At 40.0% G+C, this 22,973-nt stretch overlaps 2 protein-coding genes across 2 annotated transcripts in view; both read right to left on the reverse strand.

Moving 5' to 3' along the window:
- slc4a10b (solute carrier family 4 member 10b) overlaps positions 1-15,070 on the reverse strand; it is a 35,533-nt gene extending 20,463 nt beyond the window's left edge. The window contains exons 1-8 of the mRNA XM_050048737.1: positions 15,008-15,070; positions 12,951-12,970; positions 9,326-9,347; positions 6,084-6,165; positions 2,950-3,102; positions 1,115-1,253; positions 474-634; positions 135-320 (exon numbers count right to left, since the gene is read on the reverse strand). Of these exons, the coding sequence (XP_049904694.1) occupies positions 135-320; positions 474-634; positions 1,115-1,253; positions 2,950-3,102; positions 6,084-6,165; positions 9,326-9,347; positions 12,951-12,970; positions 15,008-15,055 (811 nt within the window). The 5' untranslated portion in view covers positions 15,056-15,070. The remainder of the gene's footprint in view (positions 1-134; positions 321-473; positions 635-1,114; positions 1,254-2,949; positions 3,103-6,083; positions 6,166-9,325; positions 9,348-12,950; positions 12,971-15,007) is intronic.
- Positions 15,071-18,182: 3,112 nt separating this feature from the next.
- Positions 18,183-22,088, reverse strand: tbr1b (T-box brain transcription factor 1b). Its single transcript, XM_050048719.1, has 6 exons — positions 21,285-22,088; positions 20,917-21,071; positions 20,598-20,719; positions 20,169-20,327; positions 19,856-19,917; positions 18,183-19,103 (listed from the first exon to the last, which is right to left on the reverse strand). The coding sequence occupies exons 1-6, from the start codon at positions 21,974-21,976 to the stop codon at positions 18,260-18,262; spliced, it is 2,034 nt and encodes a 677-aa protein (XP_049904676.1). The 5' UTR covers positions 21,977-22,088; the 3' UTR covers positions 18,183-18,259.
- Positions 22,089-22,973: the final 885 nt, after the last annotated feature.

A 22,973-nucleotide genomic window follows, 5' to 3' on the forward strand; every position in this document is an offset into this window, starting at 1 on the left:
CTTTCGTCCAAATATGGTCACATCTGGCTCCAAAAAAGTAAAATGGCAACAGCCTAATTGCCGAACTCGAGGCTTGAAAACGGGACTTCACAAACCAGTGGTTGATGTCATGGTGGCAGCTCTGGTTTTCTCACCATTCTTGTCCAGGTGGAGCTCTGATGCCCGTCGACCCATGTCAGCAAGGGAGCGTACAATGGGCAGGCGATTAGCAAGCTTCTTTTGGTTCTGGTGATGGTGCTGCTTCAGCAGTGTTTCGCGCACTTTCTGTCGGAGCTCATCTCCCAGTGGTGAGTATAACTCCTGGTGGTCCAGGACCATGTCTAAGGTAGACACAGAAAAGCTATTTGTATTCAGAGATTCAGGGCTCTAGCTGACTTGAATTTTACACCAAGAATGAGTAAGGTAACATTTACTATAGTGAATTAAACAAATGAAAGGAGCACAAAATCTGTCCGTCTCATTACAGTCATTACCTGCAATCTCTTCAATGGTATTGGCCCTCATGTCGAGCAGCACAGTGCTGTTAATGATGCAGCTTCGCAGCTCAAACAGGCTGTGCAGAGACAGCGTGGCTACGTAGGGTTTACTCCACCGTTCTCCTCCGTCCTCCACATCCTCCTCAAACTTCAGCCACCTGTAACAGGAGTTTGAGAACCAGTCAGGATAGAGGCCAGCAGATGGCAAACTGGCCAGCCATCTGTTCAAGCTGCAATAACACTCGTTCATTCCGGGTCCCTCTCTCCTCACATTTAACTCCTTTACCCCCCTTCCTGATCGCCTCTCATCAGGGTAGCGCTATAAATAAAATATGTCTGATTCACCATTTTAACAGAGAAGACCAGAATTCATTTGATAAATAAATTCATCTTGATTAACATTGACAATGATCAAAGACAGATAGAAACAAAAAGTTAATTCCCAGAGCAATTCCAACAATGAATTGTGATTACTTAATGTAATGGAAACACAAACATGAGACACACAGCTAGATCTCTCATCAGTGTAAGTGGAGTCATGGGCATGACTGCTCCATTCAATCAGAGCTTTCAGTAATGACATGTGGGTCATGACTGTGTGTAGATGCTGCGTTAATGACATGACAGTCTCGCAGTACCTGGCACTTTCCCTCCACTCAGAATCCTCTCCGTCTTTAACACAGATTTCATCCATCTCTGTGAAAAGGTCATGAGGAATATGCTCCTCGTCGTCATCCTCAGTGCCCAGCAAGAACTGCACTCTCTGGGAGGGAGTGTCTGGGAACAAAAGAGATTGCACTAAGTAGCTCAAACTGAAATGGTTATATCTAAAGGGGAAACACTACTATGAATAGGGTAAAACTTTCAACTGATAGATATCACCATGAAACGTCCCCAGATGATTACACCAGGACAATTATTTTTTGTTTTACAGGTACCATAAAACTTCCATTAAAAGCCTGGTCCCAATTAAACACCTGGTCCTTTTTACTAGCCCAGTGTGGCTACACATTTTGACAAACAAACACCTGGTCTGGTTGCTGAGTGGTTCATTGTTATAGAAGTTCTCTGGATGTATAAAACTAGGTTGTTGGTTACCCACCTGTGCTAACATTATGTGTCAATATGGAGATGCTACATACTGTTAGCTCGGTTAGATTCTCCACAATTCAGATTTACTGGCCTGGTAAACAATAGAGATGAAAAAAAAGGTGGTCACTCCCGACCTCTGACGCCATAATGAAGTCAAATTATGTGTCCATTCATCAATTACCCATTAAGTTCTTTGTATTTCTTTAGTCTGTAAAAGTCCTCAGATCAAAAGAATCAAAAGGGTTTAATCCAAGTTTTCTATATTGCTTTCACAGGATAAAGTGGTGTTGTGTCTGTATGCTGTAACCCTGGGGTGTCATAACACTCTCTGTCTACTGACCTGTCTGTCGGAGCTAGATCAAATGAATGATTCAGAATTAATATGTTATCTGAAGCCTAATCTTTATACGAGTAATATTCATAATGGTTCAAATAAACAATTCAATTTTATTCCCCATCTTTGCTGAGCAACAGTTTTGTATAAAAGGAATTAAAGACGCCTGTCCCAAATATAGGCCCATTGAGTTCAGCGATTTAAGCAAATAAAAGCGCAGGCTACTAATTGCAATTTTACAGTACTCTGAAATTCTATGTTTAAATATGCAAATGAGGCATTGTCTAATTAAATATTCTCTTCTTGCATAGATACACAGAACAGAAATTGGAATATTGGATTCCACCAGGTTCAGATGTCTTGCTTCCTTTTGTTGATCAGAGGCAATTTAGGATTTTCTTTTATCACCTGTTAAGTCAGGGAATACTTTCAAAAGCCATAAAAATCAATTTTTTCATACATCAGGCTATGAATGATACATGGACAAACTCCTCCGTAAAATCCCTCAGGATATAGATAAAATTATAAAGTCTGGTGTAAGTAGTGCTACTGGGGTGGAGATTTGTGATTCAAAGTATGAGAAAAAAGTGATTTTCTTTAAAGGTACATTTGGTAAAAATTTGGTAAAATCCCATACAATTATTAAGACAAAAAAAACACTACGGGTGAATAAGGTAAAATGTAATCAATAAATATTATTATGAAACTTCCCCAGTTGTTTACTTGCATTAGGACAATTGTTTTTTGCATTACAAGTTTTTTGAAATTTTGTTTAAATACACAAACTAATTAAATATGCACCTTTGCATAAATTTATAGACCAGAAATCTTAACTAAAATAACCTTTATATGTATTTTGGATGTTTTCTCCCAACTAGTCTGAATGAAGACATGTTATGGAAGCAAAACAGCCCAACATCCCAGAATGGACCAGTGCATAAGAATTATGTTTTCGCCTGTAAGTATGTAAGAGAACATGATCAAAGGTAGAAATACTTTTTAGTCTCAATGCTATAATGCATGCAAGTACATGATTGTAGCTCGTACCATAAACAGGAGACTCTCTACCCTCCACCAAGATGGGGGCCCGTTCCCTGCTCTTTTTCCTGTGTTTGTTTCCATGGTGATGGTGCCTGCGATGGCTGCGGTGCCTGGTACTGCCCAGGGGGACGTGGACCCCGATGTACAGAGTCCTGTGGCCTGGGGACACATCGCACAGCTGTTAGAACACTGCAAAGAGCCTGTGTGTGTGTGCGTGTGTGTGTGTGTGTGTGTGTGCGTAAGCATAGATAATCATTATATTTTCAGTGATCACCATTAAGCACTGCTTCTTTGTGTTACTCCATTAAGCTTTATGTTATCTATCACAGGGTTTCTGCTACATCCTGAGTGTTTTTATTGTGATGAAGTGCACTGCTCATGCAGATAATACATAATAATGCTTACTGCTGCTATATAATGTACCATGCCACATTGAGCAGCAAGTTAATACCACCTGTCATGTTTGTACAATGAACATTATCAGAAAAGGGCTGCTTTAATAGTCGAGGTCATGAATAATCACCTTGTTCCCAATTATAGGTTAAATAAAAGAGGACATATCATGATCTCCTTCAGGTCCACGCAGATACAGTAAATGCTCTGACCATAATACTTGGTGCATTACAACTGGGCCTGAATTAGGGATCTTTTACTGACAAAAATAAATGCATGAATAAAAGTGTGTTCAAATGACCTTTAAACTAAACCAGCTGTGAGAAAACATGTCTAAACAGTTATTTTGGTCAACAGGGCCATGTAATTTAATCATGAATGACATGCAGGAAAAAGTAATCTAATACACACATATACTAATGATTTCTATGGCATGAAACTGCAGTGTGATATAGGGCTGTTACAGTATATATAGTATGGTATAGTATCTATATATAGTGTCTTTTAATGTAGGCAACACATGAAAACATACTGCATGAAGTGAGCGCATATGGCTCTGACAAGGAAGGTGTGAATACACATCAACGACATGATGTGTAAAATGTAATGTTGCAATTATCCAGAAATGAGAGATGTATGTTTTTATCTTTTGCTATTATTCATAAATGGCTGTGCATACATACTCATAGCCCGTTGCGTTGTTTGTTAATTCATGCATCCAGTCTTTTTACTTTCTCAGCATCTTGCATAACTCTTAAGCCTATGCGTGTCCTTGTTTGTGTTTGTGCAGGTATGAGACAGCGTGAGTAAGAGAGGAAGAGAGGAAGAGAAAAAGAGCGCGGGAGAGAGAGAACACGTCTGTGTTTGCACTCGTAAGTCAGCCCACTCAGCTCACTGCAGTATGACATGAGGATTCAGACGACCACATGCAGTGCTTTCCAGAATGATTGGCTAAAATGCTGGGTATATGCATGGCACAAGTTATTCATTAAGGTATTCTGTAATCAGAAAAGCTATTACTTTGTCTTTTTTAAGTTTAAAGCCAAAATCATGCCCTTACCCATGCATGTTATTCTGAAGTACTGGATATATTATAGACATTGTTAGACCCTTTATTTAAATCTATTATGTTAATTCAACTGAGGTTTAATATAGCAGCATCTTCACAGATACGCTATGCAGGATTTCTCTAAAAAAAACATGTATAGATTCATAGAGATGTAATCCCTCACTTATCATCACTTATGACTCATTAGAAGTGTTTGGCGGTGTATTTTCCTGCAGAGACTCTGCTCTCTGCCTGTATTTTCTTATTTCCTGTGCATGGGACGTTTATGGCCATGCACCCCCACAGCATTCAGGTGAGGTTGAGGCTTTATAAAAAGGTAGCGACCAGATGCCAGACCATAAGCTCTGACCTTGTCACCTTTCAACGTTTGGTCATGGACCTTCGACATCCAGATACGACGTGAAACGTACCCTGGGTGCATTGGTTGTTGACACTCTGGGACGTGGTGTCAAGTTCTGCCTGTTAGATGCATTGTGTTCTTTCAAAATACATGTTCGTTTTCACAGGAGATTTACCATTTACATACCGTCTCTTTCAAAATAAAGGCACTGCATCAGTACAACAACGCACATTGATGTTTTTTTTCCTCCAACAACTAACGCACATGGTTAGGCTTTAGAATCGGAATCGGAAAGCAAACAGCACTCTCCCAGGTGAAAGTCGGTGTTTGTTGGACCCATCCACCAACACTCCCGCCTGCCCTACTCGAACTTTCGCCGCCTTAACCTTTGTTCTTGTCTTGCCGTCTTTCCCTCTGACGCCACCAAGCGCCATTAAACTATGTCAGACGTTAAAGGGCACCTTTTTTTGTCAGTGTCTGATGCCGCAAGTGACTGCCCAAATATAGCGAAGCGAAACGCCTAATGAAAGTGACTCTGGGGTTGACTTTACTATTACTTTGACTGGTGAGTGTGTGTAAGACAATCCTGCATAGTCTACCTTTAAAGGAATGCCATAAACAGTATGACCTTTGTTGCAACTACTGACACATTTAAAAAACAATCCTCATGTGTTTTGCAGCATCTCAATAGCTCCACTTACTACAAAGATAATAAAACTTTTTCAGTTTTGAGGCCTCTTATTGTCCTTAAGCTCTGGGAAGGAAGTGCAAAGAAGAAGCCTAACAATGAGTTTCTCGCTGATCAAATGATATGTTTTCAGCAAGTGTAAAGTTCAGTTTAACAGCGATGCATGCGACGCACAGCACCCACGCTTACAGTGTCATGCTGCACATAAAGGTCACCTACATTATGGCCATATTTGATCAATAACTGTAGTGGCTTGTGATTATTTTAAAGATAAAAGTAACACAAAATGTTTATCCTAACAACACCACACTTGCTTTATACTAAAAAGCTCAAGCCTTTTAATTTCACTGAAAGGCTGTGTATTGTTCTCTGCGTCTGCAGATACAGATGGGGCCAAAGTTATACAGTCATGCTGTTTGTATCTTGTTTTGATTGTCCATGTTTTTCCAGCGATTATGAAATGTCTGATGCAAACTCAGCTCACCCACAGTTTCAACCTCCCACTCTGCTCTTGTCTTTTAACTATGAAAAAGCTGTCAAGAGGAAAGCAGCAGTTTTAAGGACAGAGTGGGTGGACTCAGCTACAGCAGCCTTTCGCTGCTTGGAGCTTTTTGTATACCAGATGCATTCAATCAGCGCAGTCCAGCTACCTTCGAGATCCTCCTGCCCAAAGTTGGTTCCCTGTTGGGAGCGTGTTCCTCCTCGGTCCACCACAGCCTCATCATCATTCCTCTGTTGGACACAGACACAGACACATATTCAGCATTATAAATATTATTCAAGAGCACAGTCATGCATTATCTGAGCTGAAACTGAACATGAACACTGATGTATCCCAAACACAGCATGAAACAATGTTTGTTGACTTGGTGTTGCCTCGCAGTCCAGGGCATTATGAACAGACACATTACCCAATTGGATAGCAAGGCTGCCATGGAAACTAATTGCACGTCTCACCCTGAAGAGGAAAGTGTATCATGTTAATACAAACAAAAAGCTTTTCATAATGGGACAACAAATTAGCAGCAACCTGCACTGGGACCTGAGCTCAAACGTTTAATTACTGCTTGATTTCAAAAAGTTAGGTGAAGTAAGTTTCTCCTCATCTCCCTTTGTTTTTCTTTTTTCATTTTAATCACTGATTTATCTTTCTTCTTCTACCACCCACACTTACCCAGTTACAGTTACACTTCTTCTTGACTGGACGAGATAAAACCCAGGCAGTATTCCAAACAAATAAAACAGTTTTAGGATTATTAGCTCTGATATTATGGCACTAATTCTCATTGCAAAAGACAGGTCCACATGGAGGTTATACAAACTCCATGTTTTTTTAGCAGGTCACGCAGACATTCAAATACAAAAGTGACAGAAAAAACAAGCATTGTGAAAAGAACATAATCCTCAGGTCAGAGCTTTTGTCAGATTACAGGAGAGAAAACTGAACGACCGCTGTGTCAGCAGGAGAGATTTCCCGTGGACCGTCCTGTTCTACAGAAACACCTGGAGTCGCACTGAACACCCGTCCTCTCTGTGACACAAGTTACTAATAAGCACTTATCACAACTAAGAGACATGCAGTCATCGTTACAGCAGGAGTTGGATCAGAGTACATTGGGTCTATTTGAACAGAGTCAGGTCACAGAGAGAAGCAGCATACTGTGGTGTGAATGTCGGCCTGCTTATGTAAGTTATGCTACTCGTAGAAGGAGCTGAGGGGGAGTAGGTAGTAAGAGGAAATCTGTAAAAGCAACAGGAATCAGTATTTGTCATTACAAAGTGCATGGAAGGATAAAAGGATAAAAAGTCAACACCTGATTATTCCTCTTTTATTTAAAAAAAACTACCTGTGATTCATTACGTTTTGTAGGTTTTCAGTGGGGCTGCCACTCACAATTATTTTCATTGTTAGTTCATTTGTTGATTATTTTGGTGGCAGTTATTAGAAATGGATAAAAGCAAACAGATGAACAAAACGAACGGAATATTTTCTTAATTAAATGTTGATAACTGTGACAAAGTATTGACAGAAAGCTTTTCATGAAAATGTCTGAAGAACTATTGGCTGAATAATGATACTTTGGCAAAAGTATGGAAACTAACATTGGCAGAAGCAGTGAGAGAGGCTGACCATGGCCAGTTAAAGGAAAGGTGAGAGGACGAGAAAAATTTTAAACTTTTCTTCTAACTTTTCTACTTGTGCTTTTAAGAGGAGGTCCTCATGTAAGTCCGAAATGAAATGAAGAGATGTGGACCTCTACACCAAATGTCAAACAAAGGCCATGTTCTGCCAATACAAATCAGTAACATTGCTATTTTGCATTTCCACAAATAGAATGAAGGTTTCACAAATCTGAAACTGGGAAGTATCTTTGTGCTTCATTTAAATGGCAGACATAAATTTGTGAAGCCAACCAGTTAATCTTCGTACTTTAAGTATTTTGTCTTGTAAAAACCCAACGATAAATTTACTGTTTGTTTCTGTGGCGTCTTTTTATTATCATTGTGCTGCATCGAGCTGTTGTGGGCTCATTACTGCCCCCTGAGGCCAGAAGGTGGAAAACACCCACTGGTACTGGACAACTGGTGTTGTAGTGGGTGTTCTTTTTCTTCTCAAGAGCCACAAGGGGCAACAGTGAGCCCATACAAACTTCGACCAACGGTACAAAGGTGAGATTTATGCTTTATTGTGTTTTCAAACAGTATTCTTTGGTTTTACAAAGGAAAAGCATGTTAACATTCTAATGCTAGCAAGCTCAAAAGGAATTTCATTATTCAAATTGTCATACAAAGAAGAGTTGTGCATTGGGCATATGAAACTGTGAGGTTTTGGTAGTGCTTAATTAGCTCAAAATTATCAGGATAAATGCTCCATAGTTTGGATTTTTTTTTTAAATGGAGTTTTTATGAGGTACTTATCCATTGTGAATGTATTACCGGCAGTCGATGGTGGTCAACATGTTTCTAGTTTGGAGAAAAAAGCAGGAGAACCACCACGGAAGCTACGCAGTTTACTGCTGTGGATGGGGTCGACAATAAAACATATTTTGGCCACCTAAAAAAGTCCCACCTAAAACAATCAATATCAGTTTTTGTGTGCGCTATATTGAGAGTATTTCCAGTGCTTTATCTTTCCATCAGACAGCGACTGAAGCCATATGACGCTCTCTTCAAAGCCAGACTCCATGAAGAAAAACAGTGATTTAACATTGCTGAACACAGGAGCTGCTGGTCTACCACTGCATTGATCAGTTCGTTTGTTTTTGTTTTTGTATAACTTTAAGGGGGTTAATTTGGATTCACCAAAGGCACACAGTAACTCAAACTAACTAACTGATTGAGGCAGCAGTAGACCAACAGCTCCTGTTTTTAGAGACCCAAAATTACTATTTTTGTCGATGGAGTCTGGCGCCTTTGGAGAAAGGTGGACTGAAGCCAGTTTCCCCGTTGGAATGGTAAAATGGTTAACACTACAATATTGCATACACTTAAACTGTTCTAGATGGGACATTTTTAGGTGACTAAGATACATTTTATTGCTGACCCCATCCACAGCAGTACATTGCTTAGCTTTTGTGTTGGACTTCTGCCTGCTTCTCCAAACTGGGGGTGTGCCAACCACTATCTACTGTATGTAATACACTGACTGTGGGTAAGTACCTCTTACAACCCCACTTCAAAAAAAAATCTGAACTTTCCCTTTAATGTATTTACCACTGTCACAAGGAACCAGTGGTTGCCCCTGTTTTCAGATTGAATCAAAGCATTGGACAAAGTGTTAAACAACTGCCATATAGCAGAGCAACACAGGTAGTGTGGTTGAAACAGGATAAATAAATGCATATAAAATGATAGAGAAAACCATCGTTGCTACTGAAAACATTCATCAAACAACTGATTTACTACAGTGTTTGCTGTACAATCTGTGAAATGTATAAACATAGTGTTGATTAGTGCACCATTGGGCTTAAGAGTAAAACTCATTTGACACTGTCATTTACTGTAAATCCACGCAGCAACAGCTGGGATTGAGAAAGCAAACAAACAGACATAAAGAGAGCTCTGCAGAAGCAATCCTGTCTCCTGGAAATTACAAACAGATTCAGAGCACTTATTACAGTAGGTACTTTCATCCTGAAAGCTTGCTTGATAGATCAGCTTTTCCCTGAGCCATCTTGACCACCAGTTGACCATCAGGGCATTATGTTAATGAAGGGCACTGCTGGTCACAGCTGCAGTGCCACATGGGCTGGCCAGGCCTCAAGGCTCATGCTGATAATCTGTCAACAAATACACCGGGCATGGATCGACATCCCTGCTCAGATTAAACCGACAGTATTTGTTACTAAAACACCAGACACATTAGTCCATATTAAATGTAAACCACCATTATATGTGAGCACTGGTATATCTCTAAAATCAGTCCTATAGATTTTATAATTTTTAACAAGCACTTCTAAATACTGAGTTCACATTTTCAAAGCTCTTTACATAGACAGCACAAAAGAGGTCAATGTGGACTAAACTGTCATTGCTAAAATGCATTCAGTGACCACATCTTTCCAAATTCACCACCAAGTTGATTGTGTCAGTCTAGTCTGCCTGACTTATTGATCCTTTATCTCACAGAGGTTTGTTACAACCCAAAGTCCGACCACGACTCTGAAATATTGTGCTGTGTATGGATAAATCGTTGGTGCTGTCCATGGTGCTGAAGTAGAAGACAGATTTGTAAATGTGCCTTTTTCTCTTAGTGCCATCAGTCTGTCAGTTTCATCTTGGACCTATAATATTCTCGAAACTATGCATTATAGATGCTCAATTCTGTTCTATACTGTAGCCCAGTGGTTTCCAACTGGTCCAACCATGGAGTTCAGATTTGTCCTTAGTCATTAGTTCAAGGTCCACACAGTTTAAAATATTCAGCGTCATACTTGCATTTGGCCATGTTGTCGAGCTAGTTTGCTGTCTCTGTTAAGTAGCTATCTGTTAGTTACTCACTCTACAGCAGGAAACGGCACTTCAAAATAAAAGCTCTGTGCCAGATATTCACTGTAATTCAACATAAAGTTTGTTTTTTTAAAACTTGATACATTTGCGAGTCACTTGCGGTCCAATCAGAATGGACCCACAACCCACTTTTGAACTGGGAGCCACCAGTTGGGAACCACTGCTGTAGCCCATATACTCTACAGAGTGGTGCCACCTTTATGATCAAAGTGACAAGTGGTAGCATAGTTGTGGAAGAGCAAGAGGATCACTGGGGGTGGGAATCACCAGAGATCCAACAATATGATATTATTAGGATACTTAACTCATGATACAATATTACTGGGATTTAAATGTGCCGCAATATCCTGAGTATTGCAACAACATATACTGTGACTTATTATCTTTTTTTGAATTGCAAATTATGTGCATCTTTTTTTATCTAATGAGGTAACTATTTCAGTCTGTTCATCTCAGAGCAAATAATTTTTATTGCAGATACAAAAAAGAAATTGATTTCTTACTTACAACTAATACTTGGCATCTATGTATTGATAGTGTCGTCACACAAAATAATGCTGCATGCTGTATCAATTTTTTTCCCCCACCACTAAGGATCATAAAGACACACTCAGTGTCTGTGCTGCCAAAAATACACCCCCAGACGAAGTCACCTCTGTCCCAAAATATTTCACGGGAGACACATGACTACGGTTAAGGCATCCTGCAGCAATGTCCTTTGGGTGGTGGACATGAGTGTGTGTGTGTGTGTGTGTTGGTTGGTTGGAGGTGTTAGGGCAGGGGGGTGTTCCCACAGAGCCATCCGCCACATTAAAAATTAACAAAATCACTGGGTGCAAAAGGTCAGATGTGGGTGAGAACTTGTGGCCAAATGCAGACGACAAGGTTGACTAGCACTGGTGCATGTCTGTATCTGTAGCTGTCCTATACAAGTATGTGTAGTCAATATGTGTAGTTATGTGTGGCATTACAGGGATTATTTTAGTTTCGGTTATAATTACTCTGCAAAAATGGCAACAGAAAAGCCTATTGTAGCATATGGCAGCATTTGTGATTCATATCTGTGATATTTATGTTGTATTGCTATCTGTAGTTAGTCTTTTTTTCTGGTTCTGGCTATTGTGTAATGAGTGACAAACTGTTACAGTTGGGAGACAAATGTTGTCCGCGTCCAGGAACAAGATTTAATTCTTGAGATGCTGCTTTAGTGCATTTTGGACATTAGATTAACTGTTAAAGGGGATAACTGGGCAAAGACATGCTTAGATGTTAACACACATACAAGACAGATTGAGCTACTTATTCAGACATGCTGATCAGAACAAGATCACATCGGTAAACTTGGTTCTGAAGACAAAGTATGTTCTGAAGAAAACTGGGAATCCAAAGAAGAGTTCAAGTATAGTGGTCCAATTGCCCCTCAGGCAAAACTACACCCCACTGATGCTTTTTAGACTATAATCATCTACTCAACAGCAAAATCATGTTACAGGGCTGGCACACCACACAGCTGAAGTGATATCACAGGATGTGGCGCATACTTGGATCTGATCCCTACAGATGGCTGTGGCAATTTTGGAACCATCAGTGGCAGCAATATCATTAACTGCACAGGCTTTCATGTGGCACAAAATACACTGTAATCCTTAAATGTTTCTGCTTTAAACGTCAACATCCTGTAAGAGGACACATTAGTACTAAATTTCTTTTTTTTTAGAGATGCTATTTAAGGTGTTTTACAGCATTGAGCCCTCATTTTGGCAGACTTAATGTCTGCATCCACCGCCAGGCTGCAAGCTGGATCAGTAGTGGTCAGCAGGAGGAAGCTGTTCTCCACTTTGGTATTTTTGCCAGGATTTTACGCTCATTTGGGGCACAGAGGGGTCCCTTTCTATAACATGTCCAAAATTTCTGTCCTGTCATTTACCCCCTGTTAACCTCATAACAATCTGAATGTCTCAGTAAGCTCACTATTTCCTTGTCCTACCTTTTTGAAGAGCCAATGAGCCTCCACGTATTCAGAATGCATGAGCTCTCCCTCTGTGTCCCCTACTGTATAATCAGTTAAAACAGAGTGCAACACAGTCTAAAAACTGAGCTGTGCAGTGCAAACTCCTGCTGCCCTGCTTCACACCATGCCTGACAGACAGTGCTGCCCTTCTGTTGTGTCAAACAGCTGTAATTTGTGAATGAGCATCTTTCGACAGAGCCACCAGGCTCCCATCATGAGATTATAACTGTGACATCATCGCTGCTGCCCAGGAGCATCTCATCAGAGACCAAGTTTGATTCTAGTAGCTGCAGCAATTAGTCGATTAATCGATTAGTCAATTGTCAGGCAGCTATTTTGATGATCAAATAGTCGTTTTAGTCATTTTTTTAAGCAAAACAAGCCAAATATTTGCTGCTTTCATGCTTTTTAAATGGGAGCATTTGATGCTTTTCTTTGTCATACATGATAATAAACTGAAAAGCTTTGGATTTGTGGACTGTTGGTCGGATAAAACATACCATTTGAAGACGTCACCTGTGGCTGTGGGGAATTACACAGGAATTTATGGTGTTTTTTTGACAAAACGATTAATCTTTTAATCGAGAAAATGATGTGCGGATTAATCGATAATGAATATTATTGTTAGCTGAAGCCCTATATTCCCACAATCCCTCATTACTTCACTCTTCATATGTATGTAGGGCAATATCACAATATTTTGACTGAATGCCTCAATATCCATACTGTGACAATATTGTAAACAGTGGTTCCCAAGTGATGGGTTGCGGTCCTAAAGTGGATCGCAGGTCCATCCTGAGTGGACCACAAATGCCTCACAAATGTGTCAAGTTCGTAGAAAAAACTTTATTTTGAAATACAGTAAATTTCTGGCTTAAAGCTTTTATTTTGAAGTGTCATTTCCTGCTGTAGAGTGAGTGACTAATGGACAGCTACTGGACAGAGACGCAAACTAGCTCAATAACATGGCCAAATGCAAGTATGATGCCGAATCTGAACTCTGAGCTGGACCAGTTGTGAACCACTGTTGTAGGGTTCACTACTGGTGCTGTTACAAAATATTTACAGAATTATATTTCTGATAAATAATCAGTAGTGTGGATATAATGACTAAGAAACTAAATGACTAACAGCTAGAGGAGTCTGGTAAGTTCAGAAAATTACATCACTTCACTGTAATGCAGCCCATAAAACCAGGAAAAGAACACTTATGATATGACGATATCTGAAATCTAAGACAATATCTACTCTATATCACAATATCTATATAATATTGATATGCTGCCCAGCCCTATATGAATGTAAGGAGTATTTCTGCAGCTCCACCTGTCAGTCTGTCTTCTTCTTAAACTCAATTTGATCTACAAAATGTACATTTAATATGTTGGTTTTTGATTTCAGCATTGATCCTCATAGTGGTAGAAGCCAAAAAAGTCCAGGAAATGTAACTCACCAAACTTCTTTGCTCGTCTGATGGGCCCAAGAAAGAATTGCCCTGAAAGATATTAAATCATCACGTCAGTTTAACAAGTAAAAGGGTTCATTTGGCCACTCAAAACACTCTCACATTCAGACATGTGTTGCTCCAAATCAGATAGAGATTAACTCTGAAACGATATTTTTAGATTCTTAAATGTTCAGTGACTGTTAAGGCCAGGTTGCGACCTCACATTTTGAAACCAAGGCCACATGGCTCTGAGAGTACCAGCAAAGAAGCTCAGTCAGTCTAAAACCTTCAGCTAAATGGAAAAATCTGTTTTTGATGTAAACAGCATATGGATAATGACGACAAATCTCCAGAGTGATGAGCAGAGACCAGTGGGGATGGGCCCACGCATGTCTGAGAACTTCCCCTGAGAGACTTCTTTTATATTTACCAATTTCTCAACAAAAAAAAATATTTGTGGAAATATTGTTTTTCGAGGGATGTCTGTGTGAGCTATAGCTGCCTGCATTTAAGCACCAACCACCATACATTTGCTGCATTTGACATAAACCTTAATCTAAGTCTTAATTTTCTGACAGCATCAAATGACACAAGGTCACTTCTGCCTGAATTTACTATATTAATCGGGCAGCTGTCCTGACAGGGATTTGGCATATATAAAATGCTACAGCACAAAGTAATAGGACATCCTTTAATCACTCCTACAGCCTACATGTTCCTACTGAACAGTCACATACTGACACAGATATCCTCCTGGCAGTGCCTGTTTCATTTCAGAAATGCCAAGATTAATACACATTTTGGCTCTCTAAAGAAATAGATTGAAGACAGAAAAATCCTCAGTAAAGCAATATCACACTGCCATTCCTCTTTCTGAGGTGAGTGGAGCTCTGCAGGTGCGCTGCTCTTTCTCAGAGATCCACAGGTAGTACTTTATCACCTGTGGAAACGTGACTTTTTTTTAATGTCATATCTTAAATGTTACCATGAGTCTTCTGACAGTATATGACACACAGATTAAGTTTAACAGTCTGGGTAGAAAGGCGTCCTAAAATATCAATCTGCATAAGTAAATATTTGTCCACCATGAGATCAGGGTTTCTTACCGTAGGCAGCAGCGGCTCTATCTGAGCTCCTTGCTCCGTGGTGTCCATCTTCCTCCCTCCAGCAGTATCACTGTATCAGAGAGATGGAGCAGTGTGTGTAATCCCGGGCAGGTGTAGCAGGAACTGAGCGACCACGCAGCGGTCACATGTTTATATCATGGTCGGTCAGCAGCTCGGTGGTAATTTGCGCCTCTCGTGCTGTCCGCGCTCATACAAACGTGCGCGTCTGTGCCAGCTGACGCGGACGCGCCACGGTGTTCGCGTTTGTTTGAGACGCAGAGGAGAGAGACCGTATTTTCTGGGTAAAATGTTCTGTGAGGTGTGCGTGTTATATAACTGTGTGTTTGTGGTTTTTATTAGACTGAGTCAGTGGGCATGGGCTGCAGAAAATGCTGCAGTCCAGCTCTGCTCTGCAATATGTGGCTAGTGTTTCTTCCCTCACATTTTCCATACAGTATCACACTCATACTTCATGGGAAATTACGCTCCAAAAAGCCAGGTGAAGTTACTGACATAAGATCATCTTGTCACTCAGAAGATTGCATATTTTTTGATTGATATTTGCAAAATTCTGTAGATAATCACTCCTAAGAATGTGACTTATATAATCATAAGACAGCGTTTTATCTGTGGCATCCTGCAACCTTGAAATGAATTTAAGATGTAAAACAGATTTAATAATGCCAGATCATGCACTCCACTGGGGATGCACACAGGAAAACCCAGAGCAAAGGCAATCAAATTCTCAAATAAGAACTGATAATAATTTTTACGAGTATTTTGGAGTGTTATATTGGAGCAATAGGAGCGTGCATGTGATTTACAATAACAGAACACACCTAATATTTCCTCCCTTCCACATGGTGCAGGTCCCCTCCAACTTTTGGCTCTGAAATTCTACTTTTGAAGGCAGTGGTGAGTGTGATGTTGGCACCTTGATGAAATACCGCAAGACAATGCACACACACCACCCAAAAGACTCTATGATGAGGAAAAGTTTGTATCAAAGTAGCTGAACTTAAAGCTTTAATAGGCCTTTAACCCTAGATGGTCCAACTTGATCCATTTGGCTGCAGGGCTGTTTCAACCACCCATGCCTATACATAAATTTAAGGTATTGTTTTTACACTGTTGTGACTTTGAGATTATAGGGACAGTGTTAACTCCTCTGTTTGATATGCCCATCGAAGCTTGTGGGTTGCATGTGAAACCATTTTTGGCACTGCAGTACTGAGTCTTCCTAACAGCAGGGATTCATGTTGTTATAATAATAGTAAAGTATCGCCATCTGGTGTAGATCAGCATCCATGAATAGTTGAATCCAGAGGCAGACTGCTCTACAGCCTTTAATTGCATCATAAATAGGCTAGAATTATGTTTATTAACGTATTTAATTTTTTTTAATGTCTCATAGCTGCCTCTGGAGTGGACTGACCTCCTGGTATGGACACATACAAAGAAGATGTTTGATGCATTCAGTTATCGCCATCTACAGTTTGTCCCTGGGAAGGAAGGCCTGTCGCTGGCTGCCAGAGTGAGCATTTACACACACTCATTTTGAGAAAAGCTAAATGCCACACGTCTTATTGACAGCTGTGAGCACCTCCTTCACACCAAAATCCCAATTAAGTGCATATTGGGTTTATTGTGTATCCGTTTTAATTATATTTCTTCATTATTTGATATCAGTGATTAATATTTTTTTTCAAATGACGCCATTAAAAATCTGATGATAACGCCAGAGTAGAAATAGGGGTGAAAACTGTTTAAACTAACTGATCAATTAATTTGCAGTCACTTATAATAAAAATAACATATTTCTAAAAAATCATGTGCTTCCATTTGAGGTTTATCCTCACCCCTGTCTTGTTCTGGTCCCCTGCACATTTTCACACAGGCAAGACTTTCTTGTGATGTGTCACTTCCTTTGGCTGCGGAACAGAAAACTTGTCAACTTCACAGTTTTTTTTTTTCTTTTCAGTGTAACTATGATCAAAAAAAAAAAGTTTTCACCCCCTTAGATTGGCAAACAAAGTCAGTCCAACCAAATGTTGTTGCAACAATCCTTATTGTTGATTCAGAAAAATGTCAGGTACTTTTCCTTATCATTAAAATGATCACTTTGAATTATGGAATAATGGCGTATAGGGAAATTACGCACATATAATACTATTATTATTATTAGTTTATTACATTATTGGTGTCTCACATTATTTTTTGACTCTTTTTAATTATACTTTTTTTTTGCCAGGTGGAAGTCTCATTAAACGGATCTTTGTATCCACGATTTTTTTTTTACTTTATTTATGAATATTCTGAACCAATCAGCAGACGCGCGAGAGGGCAGGGTGTCCAATTTAACAACAAAAAAACGTCTCATATGTAGTATGACGGGTGACAGGATTGTCTCTCACAAGCGTCACCTAATTGGGATCATAGTGCGATTAAAATATTCCCTCATAACCGCATTAAATCTGAATTACCGAAAAGGTGATGGTGCGTTCATGAAAAACAGCCAAATAAATTCTTCGTTTGTCAAATGCAAATCATTTTTAATAGATGCATGATCTTATTAGATAAAAATAAAAACGTGAATTACGTGTCCTTAACATCATTTATTATGTTTCAATCACGTTACAGCAGATACAGAGATTTCCACAACAGCATAGCATACAGGCTATGAAAAATAACCGGCTTGAAATCAATAAATAAAATAAAATAAAAAAAGGACTCTAAGTCTACATTACCAACATTTATAACTTCTTTAACCACAGGTAGGATGGATGTAGCAGTGATCGTCATAAACTTTTGGTAGCCTACAGCTTTGATAAAGTACAAAATACATTTTTTTTAGTCACTGACAGGGATTAATATGCCAGCATATGCTACACAAGAACATTTCATGTACAAGATTCTCGATATCTTTCTTTACTAACAGTTCAGGCTACTCAACAGAAGAGGTTCTTTTTTTAAAACACTAGTTATGAGTCGGATTTTAATCTATTCTGTGTACATTCAATCACTATCACCAAATGTTCAATATTATGTACATTATATTCACAATTACAGTGTTTTCTGGAAACTAGGCGCCCGAGCCATGGAAGAATTTACACTTTGGCCATTTACTGTGGAGGTGACAGTCCTTCTCATCTTTTTTTTTTAATTGATTAACCTGTAGATAGATAGATAGATAGATAGATAGATAGATAGATAGATAGATAGATAGATAGATAGATTTTCTTTTTCGTTGTTTTAACTGTGAGGATAGAAACTGTAATAACCAATGTCCTTTGTGCAGTTCTTCTCACACTCTCTCGGTGCCAGCAGCTCAGATTTTAACGGGGACACTGTCTCTGAAACCGGCGTGGCAGAAGGTGAGATTCTCCTCCTCTTGGCCTGTTCAAAGATACCAGAATCACTCGAATCAATGGACTTAATGGAGGACGGGGTCTCTATCCAGCTCGACTCTGATGTCATGTCTTTGGGTTTGGCCTCCTCCGAGCCGCCGATGGGTGACCTCTCGGTCGGGATGGAGTCCCCCTCCTCGGCCAGGTAGTTGGTGCCGGCCCTGCCACCGATAGAGTTAGCGGGCCAGCAGGAAAAGACCGAGCTGGATTTGCTGTTTACGCCACAGTACTGCGGCGGCGTGCGTCCTCCCCAGCCTGACGGGTCTGCGTAATAGCCAAGAGGCCGGTTGGAGCAGCCTGCAGTCGGCAGGGGAAGAGCCTTCACTCCGGCCGCTGCGTAGGACAGCAAGGTGGCCGCGTTACCGGCGAAATCAGCGGCGTCGTATGCCGAGGCAGCAAAGTCCAGTCGGTTGTTGGCAGGGGTGACAAACCATCGCTGCGGGGGGGTGGCAACAGTGGGCTCGTCGGTTTGCTGCGGGGACAGCAAGCTGTTGCCGAGTGGGACGCTGCGCTCCGTGCCAGGACCAGTCCCCACGCCAGGGTGAAAGCGAGATTTGGCATAAGTGCTGACAAATTGGTCCTGCAGGAAAGAGCTAGGCATGGCATATCTCGCACCCGGCACGATCTGTGAACGCGGAGAGTCACCCGGTGATGGAGTTAGGCGGTCGATGTCGCAGCCTGTGTAGACACTGAAAAGATGGAGAGGAAAAACAGAGAAACAATTCAGTGACTAAACAGAGCGCTCGAGCTGGTTCTTTAGAGATAAAACAAAATGTAGGTCAATATCACTTTCACCAATTAGTAGAATCTCACATCTCATGTGTGCAAAAAAAAATCTGCCTTGATAGACATAAAAGCAGGGTGGCATCAAATCTTTACGCACGTGTGGTGTTTCCAAATAGGCCCACTGCTTTATAGAAAAAAAATAAAAATACAAACAAAGCTGTATTTCCAAAAAGGGATCGTTTTATTCAGATGTTTCACCACTAAATTTTGCGGGTTTTATTAAAATCTCAGCATGCACTTATTTATCAGAGCAAGACAAGCCGAGCTCACATGAAGAGGATTTTTTTTCCACCAATGGACAATTACGGAACAAATATTTGGATGTTAATTATTATTTTTTGTCACATATTTACATGAAATTTCTGTAAAAAAAAAAAAAACCTGCTTCAGTTGCAGAAATTCAAACTTAAAAAAAAATCATTTTATATTTGTTTATTCGATTCATTTTTAAATCTTATGAGCTTCTTCTAATTTGGACAGCAATTCACAAAATATTGCAGCAAAATTATGGAAGTGCTTTTATGTTTTTAATAAGATGTAACCTGATTGTTGATTTAGAGTTTTATTGATTTGATTTACAGCAGCGTGAAATAAAGCAACACTGAACAAAATTAAAATCAAGTTCAAAAATCCAAAATATAAAAGAAAATCTTACGTGTCATAGTTGTCCCGAAATCCTTTTGCAAACGGATTGTGGTCGATTTTCAGTTGCGTAATCTGTGGGAAAAAATAATGCATTGATTAGAAAATCAGCGCAGATCATTGAAGTGCAGCGTCAATTCCAAAAATAATATTATAGTTATTTTTCGCATTGTCCTAAATTGTTACACACAAATAAGTAAACTAACCATTATTTCAAAGTGTAGAATATTCTGTTTCTTATTTCTAAATGCTTTAAAATAGATAAGAGACATGTTTGGAGGGGACATTGGCAGTGTTAGAGTGTGTGGAATATGAAGTGGTCGTACATCGGTATTCTGGTAAGCTGTGACGGCGATGAATTGCGTTTCTGTGAAGGTGAAAGTCTGGACTCTTCCTGGTTGGCTGGTGTCCTCTGTCCCATCCTCGTTTACTTCCACCACATGGAGCCTGGGCTGGTACTTGTGGAGAGACTGGAGAACCACCATCTGGAGATTCAATTAGAGACGGACGTCAGAAACTCAGCTTCAAAGTTTGGATAGAATAAAGCAGAATTAAAAACTGATTTTTATCTTTTATTTAATGATTAATGTAATAAGGTTGCACTACTGTTGTTGCGCAAATGATAGAAGTAAGACACTCCAGATAAGAAATAATGGGAGGCTAAGAAAGAAAAAAAAAGCATTGCATTTTTCCAACTGGTACACAAATAATCCAAAAATATTTATAATGAAAGCTTTGATAAAATGTTGCATTACCTGCCCCGTGTTGTTGGAGGCACCTTTGTTGTTTGTAAGCTTTAGCTTTCCAAATGATATTTCTTGACGCATCCAGTGCGCTCCGGTATTTGGTGAGTCCGGGTGCATATAAACCCTATTTCCTAAAAACAAATACGCACAAATACAAAGAGTTAAAACACAGGATATATGTTTTATTATTAACAAAAATGATAAATTCGTTTGCCAAATCTGAATTTTTAACCACATACGGTGGTAAGAAAAAAAGGTATGAAAACAAAAAACACGTTTTATTATGGGATTAAAAATGTTAATTGAGGCAATAAATGAATTAAAGTACCTATTACATTTGTGTCTGCTTTCCCACATGGCACCCACTTGCCTCCTTGAAATCGCCAGTGATTCGGATCAGCAAGTATTACATCCACAAATATATTGTAGTGAGCAGTTGGGTCAAGGCCAGAAATGTTGAAGCTTAAAAATGGGAACATTCGTCTGTGAAAAATAAAGGAAGACAGATTTAGAAAGCGCATCTCGTCACAAAAAAGGCGCAAAAATCAGATTCACTTCTGCGTTTTTATCCTTGAATCCTTTTTATTTGGAGAAAGAGTGATTCGATGTTAATACGCATCCATTTTGAGCTAAAAGCTTCACAGTGATATGGCCAAACAATCTGCAGGTGTATTAGATATATGTATGCGCTCTTACCGTCCTTGCTTTGTGATGATCATCTCTGTTTGGTGTCTGTGAAACTTCAGCCACAGGGCCCTGTTGCACAGATACACCTGCGCTTTCCCCGGAACCAGTCCTGCTTGCGCCGTGGAGAACTGGTAAAAAGCCCCTCCTTGGTAAGTGTGTCCATACTGTTGCGCGTAAGGGTAGCCCGCTGCCGGGTAGCCTTGAGGAGAAGTGTTGGTCAGAAGGCTGTTGTAAGCTCCATTAGTTATGACCGGGTGATGGGCCATATAACGGCTGGGACTTCCAATAGAAAAAGCCGGGTGCGCTGGTCCATGCTGGCTCGGATAAGGGAACATGGCACTGGGAGCTGCAGAGACTGACTGTGGCTGGGTGGATGGAGAAAAGATGCACCTTTCTCCTGCAGATCCATCGAAATTATGACGGATGTCAGAGACTCCGTGAAGACCAGGAGAGAGTTTGCCCCTCTGGACGTCCCCTGATGCGTCCTTGGAGTCGGGAAAATTGTCTGCCTCTGACTGATTCGTCATCTCCCTAGAGTTTTTTTTCAGAGGTGAACTTCTCTCCAGGTTGTTACTTGCAGATATAATAGGATGGTCCTGCAACGAAAGCTCTGATCCATCGGAGCTCGAAAAGCCACTGCCCACATTCATAAATTTCTTGGAGAGATCACTCGCTGGCGAGATGCAATTCTCGACCTGCATAGCTCAATAGGAAGCCACTATTAGCTCAACCTATATCACAAGCTTTTGCACGCGCCTTTTCCTAATCTAACACTATGAAAACGCCTTGCTATGACTTGTGCTACCGAAGGCAGCAAATTAGCCAATTGACACCATCCTGCAATCAGGAAGGATTTTCTTTCCATCACTCTGCCCGCTTTGCTAATGAAACAAGTATTGCCATTGGTTAACTCAAGGCTGTAATTTAATTAGACAGCTCTTAATTAGGACAATCTGAGGAGCGCTGTGAGCAAAGTGATTTGTTTGTAGTGTGACATGGATATATTTGATTAAAACATATGGACTCCGACTGTGTCCTTTAATGCATATATGAACAAGAACAACAAAAAATAAAGATAAAAGTGTAACCCTTCTGAGGATTGTTTTCAGCTGCGACGTCAGCTGCGTTATTTACCTATTTATCCGCGTTATTTACCTATTTATGCGCCATGAGTGCCAAAGTATGTCTGCCGAAGAAACCAAGATATATTATTAACACGCCAAAAATGACAGTCCATGACAGGCAGTGCATCTGATGCCTTAAAATGTTTGTGGTATAGCGTGAAATCATGGCGTCCCACTGAAGATGTGTTTATGAGTCCCAGTGCTGATGAATATTTGATGCCCTTAAAGTTATGAGCCGGTGGACTGATAACAGAGCTGCTGTGGCAAATACATCTCACAGAGAGTACATGTCAGGGGCTGCTGCTTTGGAAGGATTTTTGATATAATTTGACAAAGTCTTTCCTTGTTTTTGTGGAGAACTTAGTGTCAGAGTTAGAGGCTTATTATGAGTGGTTATATGTAATTAGATTTTCCACAAAATTATATTCAAATAGAGATGAAATTTGATGTCAGTAGGTTGCAAGTCTCTGAGACGGAACAAGTTTATTGTCAGCAGCTATACAGAGTTCAGTATATAAGAGTTAAAATAGAAAAGAACTAGAAGTTTCATTAACCTTTCTTCTCAACTTAACTT

The sequence above is a fragment of the Epinephelus moara genome, chromosome 7 (genome assembly GCF_006386435.1).
Source record: "Epinephelus moara isolate mb chromosome 7, YSFRI_EMoa_1.0, whole genome shotgun sequence".
Taxonomy (NCBI): domain Eukaryota; kingdom Metazoa; phylum Chordata; class Actinopteri; order Perciformes; family Serranidae; genus Epinephelus; species Epinephelus moara.